This window comes from Sabethes cyaneus, chromosome 3 (genome assembly GCF_943734655.1).
Source record: "Sabethes cyaneus chromosome 3, idSabCyanKW18_F2, whole genome shotgun sequence".
NCBI lineage: Eukaryota > Metazoa > Arthropoda > Insecta > Diptera > Culicidae > Sabethes > Sabethes cyaneus.
The window spans coordinates 93,479,404-93,487,194 of record NC_071355.1 but is presented as its reverse complement, the minus strand read 5'-3'; the positions used below and the strand labels follow the sequence as shown (position 1 = coordinate 93,487,194).

The 7,791-nt window shown below is 37.4% G+C and overlaps 1 protein-coding gene across 1 annotated transcript in view; it reads left to right on the top strand.

The window, feature by feature from the left end:
- Window positions 1-4,564: 4,564 nt before the first annotated feature.
- Window positions 4,565-7,791, top strand: part of LOC128743943 (mitogen-activated protein kinase kinase kinase 11) — a 62,508-nt gene continuing 59,281 nt past the window's right edge. Inside the window, exon 1 of the mRNA XM_053840656.1 lies at window positions 4,565-5,434. Coding sequence (XP_053696631.1) covers window positions 4,762-5,434 — 673 coding nt within the window. The 5' untranslated portion in view covers window positions 4,565-4,761. The remainder of the gene's footprint in view (window positions 5,435-7,791) is intronic.

Here is a 7,791-nt window from a genome sequence, read left to right as displayed (position 1 = left end):
TTAGTAGGTACCTGAAAAGAAAACAGCACCAGAAAAAATCTTTAAAATATTGCTTTCTTCAGCATATCCAGGCCTAGTTTTAGCTTATATTTTTTTAGCTGCATATCCCGCTTTATCAAAACAGTATCGGGATGAAATTATCGATTTAGCATAATATCGACGTCGTAAGTATCGATGAAATATATCGAAATATCGGGCTTCGAGTATCGATATCGCGGGTATCGATACGGTATTGCCCAATCCTATTCTTAGCCGAAAGCAACTACTGGCTATTGATATTTGTTTAGTTTTATCCCGCTAACATAGGTCATAGTTACATTTTTGATCATTGCTACTGCGTCTTAGCTTATTTGTTGAAAATAATTTTTTTATTTAGTAAACAGATGTATTACCTTGCCATATGTATGAAGCAATTTGTAATTTCTGTTTTAAATAAAGAAAATAAATCATTTAAAAAATTTTGCTCTTCCCAACCCGTGTGTTTTATATGGAGCTGTCACTTTTGCCTGCCCAACAGATCTCCAATACATATGCACTCTGCAAACACAGAGAACAGATTAACAGGCTCGAAGGAAGTAATCGATTTTTTGTGTGTAAAATCTGTCGGTAGCGCCCTCCAGAAATAGTTTGCCAAACGCATCAAAAAATATCCATGTACCTTTATCAATATTTCTTTGTGCTGGAGTTACATAGCAGCGATGGCAGCGACAAAGATTTAGTTTGCCACTTACTGCTCGAGGGGTGCTCTATTGAAGGATTACTCGTAGATTACATAAAAACCTTTTACACACTTTTTGTTAATTACCTGGTAGTCTGTTCTCTGTGCTGCAAACACCCTATTCACGGCCACTGGGAGCGCCTATCGCCAAAATGAAGTGCCCAATTTCTAAATCCCATCTTTACTACCGAACTTATTTAGCAAATAAGCCATTCAATATGTCCCGCATTCATCCAAAAAAAATCTGGTCACTTTACCTTCACGGCAAGTCAGAAAAGCACCAAAACTGCCATTCCGAGTAGTTTGGAGGGCGACATTGCTGGATAATACGCCTTCAAAACGTTTAACTCCAATTTATGCATATAGCGTTCGTCTAACAAATAGTAAACAAACGACGAGTGGATGTCAAATGGGTGAATTGCGTTCATTCCGGTTCATTCGTGACGTCACCTTGCAAAACCATATAAAAATATACTTTTTGCAGCGAATTCACTCAATGAACTTTATTCAAATCATGTAATAACATAAAAATATCATTTTTCAAATCGTATGAAAGACCTTGTGTGGCTTTTGGTCTGTCTTTAGATGCCTGTCGTCCTTCTTCGAAGACACCTACCGATCAGTTTTTGGGAATGCTTTTTACGATTTCACGACAGATTTTTTGTCCTGGAAAAAGAATCATAGGCTTTACATTTCGCTGAATCGTAAAGATTGATTAGCTTGATCTTTATGTACGTGTCATTTTTTGCTCGAAAATTTATGATTAAGTCTCATGGCAACCTTATGAATGAGGAACGTACTGCTTATGCTGCTTATTATTTTGATAGATTCTCGATAACAACTTTGTACGCTCATTGAAAAAGCATGAATGTCGGGATTTAAAGGATGTTTTATGTGTTAAAAGCGAGTTAATATGGTATATTTTGTAGCAAAAATGCGTCATATCTTCAAACAGTTTGTTTAACTGAGTTATTTAACTTGAAACACAAAAGTGATCCATAATTGTGGGTAGCCCATAATTGTGGAGAGAGTGTGTACTCGAGAAATGTGAATCTTTCAAAAAAATCAATAAAAACATTAATTCAGTTTTTTAAAGTTGAAAAATTATTATGCCCTTTTAAATAAGCCGTACCGAACCTGCTTTTGTAGATCTATATGTCACACGAAGTACATGGTTGCTGGTAGGGAACGTGGAGCCCAAGTGGTATTGGTGCCGAGGTGCTGTTAGATGGGGAACGATATGAAGTAGTGGAGGAATTTATATACCTTGGTACACTCGTGACATGTGACAACGATGCAAGCCGCGAAGTGAAATGACGAGTTGCAGCTGCGAATCGGGCTTTCCACGGATTACGTAGCCTGCTGAAGTCCCGTAGTTTACAAATTCGCGCAAAACTGGCGCTCTATAGAACACTAATCCTTCCGGTGGTCCTTTACGGACACGAATCATGGAGGCTAAAGGAAGCTGATTGGCGAGTGCTTGGGGTTTTTGAGCGTAAAATTCTGCGATTTACACTTGGTGGCAAAATGAAAAATGGAGTGTGGCGCAGACGCATGAATCACGAGCTGTACCAAGTATACAAATATGCTGATATAGTGAAGGTAGTGCAATGCGGCAGGCTGCGGTGGGCTGGACACGTGACCAGAATGCTCGATGAAAGAGTAGCCAAAACCTGAGAGAGAGTCGCGAAGACGGTTTTCTTTTTCTTATTCTTTGACAGTTCATATTCTTCTTATTATGTGTGTGTTCATTTTCGGGCTGACTATTCAAGCGCGTACGTGAACTCTACACGTGACGTGAAATATGCGTGTCTTGCAGTGACATTTTTTGGTGCTAGTTGGTCTATGGGACATCAGCTTTTGCAAAAATACTGTATGCAACATACGATAAATCGGAAGCGCATAGTTAATTGCATGTAAAATGATTCGTTATGAGTACTTTTGTGAGAAATTCGAAAGTATGCTTAGCGTAAAATATTATCAAACGTTTTTTAGCTAATTTACAACGAAAAAATAAGACAAAAATAATTTCTTATTTGTGTTTTCCTAAAGAACTACAAGGTGAAAACTTGTATGAGTCACCAATACTTTTCCATTTCTGACCATTAATAACAACTGGCTGCATTTGACAGTTCGAACTGGCTGCATTTGACGTACGATTTTTTTTCTATCCGCGAATCTCTCTCAGGCCAAAACTATTTTCAGCAGAGAACCAGGAAGATGCCGTAAACTCCGAGGCAGACCCCGCACCCGGTGGGTGTGTACCGTCGAAGACGATGCACGTTCAGCTGCCAGCTGGTGTTCGTGGGGATTGGAGAACCGCAGCCCAGGACCGACGGTATTGGAGGACCATAATTCGTTCAGCGCAGGATCGGTAACGGACCGTTGCCACTAAAGTAAAGTAAAGTATGTCACACTTGATCGTGATTGGTCGATTTTCTAATCAACCAACTCCACTATTAAGGGGTTATATACAGTTAGAATTTTTGAAAAATCGATTTTCTGTTTATTTCACGATTGTAGTGTGCATATATTTAAGTATGTACACAGAAAATTTAGTGCCAGTCCGGCAAATATTAACGAAGGTATACGCATATTTGTAACGACGCGTCAAAGCGAAGAAGGAACGCGAAACTTTGAGCTCGTGTTTCTCAAAATCGAGATTTCTCGAAAACGGCTGAACTGAATTACTTCAAATTTTGACACAAGTGTTTTAAGGATATATTCTACAGATTAATCGGAGGTTTTTCCTCACCGATTAATATTTCTCATTTTATGGATAATTTAAGATCAAAATTTATCCCAAAAATCGATTTCATATGTTTAAGAAGCCGCCACTTCGTCAAAAATGTTTAAATTGCTAAACCCTTCGATCAATCTATAATACATAGACTAATCTCTTGTTTTTAGTCTTGACCTTGAAATGCGGTCATACATATATGATTATCTATAGATAATATATTTTATCAGCGATTCCTTTTTGTTTTTTTGATTTTCGATCATTCAGTCCAAAGATACCGTGCTCACCGCAAGACGTCTTATTTTAGAAAAGTTCCAGGAGATTAAGTATAGCAGTTATTTCAATAACTTTGTTCAAAAACAAGATATGTTAAAAAACAGCCAAACGCTACCGTAAGACGTATATAAATTTTCATTTAATTCAGCTAAAGGGTTTACTCTAGAAAAATTCTATAAAAATCCACTTTATTAGGCCTCCTAACTGTATATAACCGCTTAAATACGATGAAATTTCTCTACTCCACTTTTTCATCGCTACCCCACCTGTCTATATTTCATTGGCTTGAATCCGCTGCTGTTACAGCGGTTACAGACATTACAGCTAACAGCTAAGACACGCACCATCCTGGTGAAATAGGCTGTACTTGAAACATAAATGCATTGATTTATTTATTTGAAGATTTTAACGTTACAGTCGTTACTACACTGCGTTACTGTCATTCATGATAGCCAACTGCGGCTGCCAAACCTTGGCTGTCAAAATTTGATAGGGCTGCCATTTAAAACATGTACCTAATTGTTTTTGTGATGCAGCTTGCGTGTTTTTAATCGTTTTTATGTTAAATCCTATATTTTGTAAATATTTGGTGAATAATCCCATTTGTGAAGAAATTTCTAAAGAAATTGATCTAAATAAACAGTCAGGATTAGAACTCGCAAATGAAGCAGACTGCATTATAATTCTAGAAATAAATAGATTATTTAAATATTTACATATAACATATTTCAATGTTATTATAGCGTTATTAGCTATTTCGCGATCTTCCAATGTAATCGGCATCACTGCTGTCAAGTATGGTAGCTGAAAACAAGAAAAAAATATTGCAAATGATGTAGTTTTAGTCAAATTGAGTGCTAATTTTCGCCTATTTTTGCAATAAAAATTGTGTAACGTAAAATTCGGTGTGTTATAATACGTGCAAATCAGCGTATTGCAATTGGATGGCGGTGTCGTGCGTGGGAAGCGTATGTGTGATGCTTACATTGTTTTGATCGGTGTCGCAAATACATAAAGTGTCGAATGAATGTTGATGGTTTCGGGTAGACGGAATCGAAATAATCCGCGAGATTTGGCCGTAATGTCGCCTCTGTGGACTGCTAGATATGACTATCAGGCTCAGGGTGACGATGAGCTGTCGCTGCGCGTTGGTCAAATCGTCTACGTCCTGTCGATGGACAGCAGCATCTCAGGAGACGAGGGGTGGTGGACGGGCAAGATTGGCGATAGAGTTGGGATTTTCCCATCTAATTTCGTCACAAATGAAGACCCAGCGGTGCTTAATGTGCAGCCGGTTGAAATCAAATTCGAAGAGCTTGATCTGAAGGAGGTGATCGGAGTTGGAGGTTTCAGTAAAGTTCACCGTGCCTTTCTCAAAGGCGAAGAGGTCGCCGTCAAAGCCTCACGGCAGGACGAGGATATCGATGTAACACGCGAAAATGTTCTGCAGGAGGCCAAACTGTTTTGGTCCCTGAAGCATCCCAACATAGTGGCGCTGAGGGGAGTGTGTTTAGATCCGCCGATAATGTGTCTTGTGATGGAATATGCCCGTGGAGGCTCGTTGAATCGGATACTGACCGTAAGGAAAATTCCTCCGGATGTGTTAGTCGATTGGGCGGTGCAAATAGCTCGCGGAATGAAGTATTTACATTGCGAGGCTCCCATTTCCGTCATTCATAGGGATTTGAAAAGTTCGAATGGTAAGATTTTATTTTTTCATTTACGTTGTAGGCTTGGAATACGTGTACCAATAATATTTAAAGGGAGATTGAGGTTTTTTTTTACTTAAGAGTGATAATACCCACACAAATATTGTCACAAAATGTGGTATTTGTTATCATTTGTGATCGAATCAGGTTCTCATTCTTATCAAATGTACTATGAATAATATTGTAGGATTGACAAATTATTCATTTTTAGAGATAAAAATCGCTGAAACTGTTTGCCACTGGTGTAATGCTGTTAATGTATAACCAATAGAGAGCTGGATTTAAGGTCTAAAACGTCTTATTTGATTGTGATTTTAATTTTGCCAACATGTTTATTCAGTTGAGGAGCATTGGGTTGTGTATTGTATAAACATTATAATTGAACTAGTATTTTTTTGTTTCATTAATAATTTTTTCATTAACAATTATTGGGATTTACCTTGTGTGATGAACCACGTAGGAACCGATTTTAGAAATTTATTACGGAACTCTACAATTAGCCATATCAATAAAATTAATGATAATAAAAATATTAACAAACTTTGTTATTAATATAAAATACTTTTTTTTCAATAATTCCATACTTAATCATAATACTAATAATTAGTCAAGTTGCATGAAGTGACAATTAGTAACTTGAATCCATAATAAGAAATTATTGGTATAGATTTCCTAATAGTATGTTATTCTTATTGGAAGCTACAATGCCTGCAATCGTATATATTTAATGTTATTAGATTTTTTTTGCCAAAGGTGCGGGAATGTATTTTCAGCCGATTAAGCGGTAGCCTGAACAGTATTCATGAATTATGATGAATCTCTATTTGAGACACGTTTTTCATACAAATTGGTTGTATAACATTTACTGAATCTCTGAGTGTATTTTGGTATTAATAAAATATGCTTTTAAATTTAAGTTAAAGCGTTTACTGTACGCTGAGGTTGCTGCTGCTACTTTGGGCTTGCGTCACTGTTGTGATGTCTGTGTGGTTTTTATTTCCAGCAGGCTGAACGTGCAAATTATAACACTTATAAAGCAATTTCACGAATAATTCAATAGGTAGTGCTATGCGTACGCCCACCTTAATTTTTTAGTTGCAAATTAACAATAATGTTGGTGTTAGGTTTATTGTTCGGCCTTATGACAGGGTTATCTTTCAAAAATCAGCTAAATCTATTTAGAAGAAATCTGAGAAATTGCGATGAGCAAACAGCACGACCTAAGGACCTATTCGACGGATTGCGGTCATCAACAGCAGTCCAGAAGGGAGTCAGATGGTTTATGTGTTAGTGTTTTTTAACTGCTGAATTTCAATATGCTTGATTGTTGCTTATGTTTGCCTACACACTTAAATTTTTTTACCGAACTCTGAGCAGCCGAACGTTCGGCAAAATTCGATGGTGCCAATCGACGTTTACGGATCATTAGTAATGTTTGGCATCATACAAAATTTTTACCGAACGTTCTGCTGCTCAGAGTTCGGTAAAATTTACGATAATTTACCGAACTCGGTACTTTTTTTAAGTGTGTAGGACCACTTGAAAAGGCTCGTAGAAAATGTACCGAAGATCTGTCCACGCCCTGCTACTCCCTATTATAGATCATTACACGGGAGCTCCTAACCACACTTTTTTGACAGCACTTAGTGGTTTGTTTACATGGTGTTAAATTTTGAATTGAGTTTTCTATCTTTGTCCGGCAGATAATGATAAAAAATTATAGTTTTTATTTAAGAGAAAGCACCTTACATGCATTTTAAAGCACCTGATGCAGTAATCCTTCACGAAATTTCAAATCGAAACCGGTGGATGTGACAAAAAACATGTAAACAAACCACCAAGTGGTGTCATTTGACGGCAAAATGACGTCATCGCAAAATGATCTATAATGACAGTTCAGAGCATGTTTCCCGTAACTGCTACCAGTGTTGTGAGCAGCGCTGCAATCGCATTTTCGGACCGTCCATAATAAGTGATGCATTATTTTTATAGGAAAACGTTCACTTTTGTAGCATCAATTATGGAAACAAAAGCTCGTCTTGCGTTACATTTGAAATGCGCGTATTAGAAAATAGACCAAATCAAGATGACGTCATCTGGCAGATACTGGCGCCCTTGTTTACAAACAGACCGCAGAATCCAAAAAAGTTTCAACTGTTTAAACAGCAAGTTTGTTGTTTAAACCGAGTTTAAACAGCATTAGGACTAAATCTAAAAGCCATTATGCCTGTAAAATGTTAAAAAACACGCTACATTCGCTATAAACGGAAAGGAAAGTTTTCTAAAATGTAAACAAGGGCGTCTATAGACCAAATCATCATACCGTCAATTGACAGATACTGGCGCCC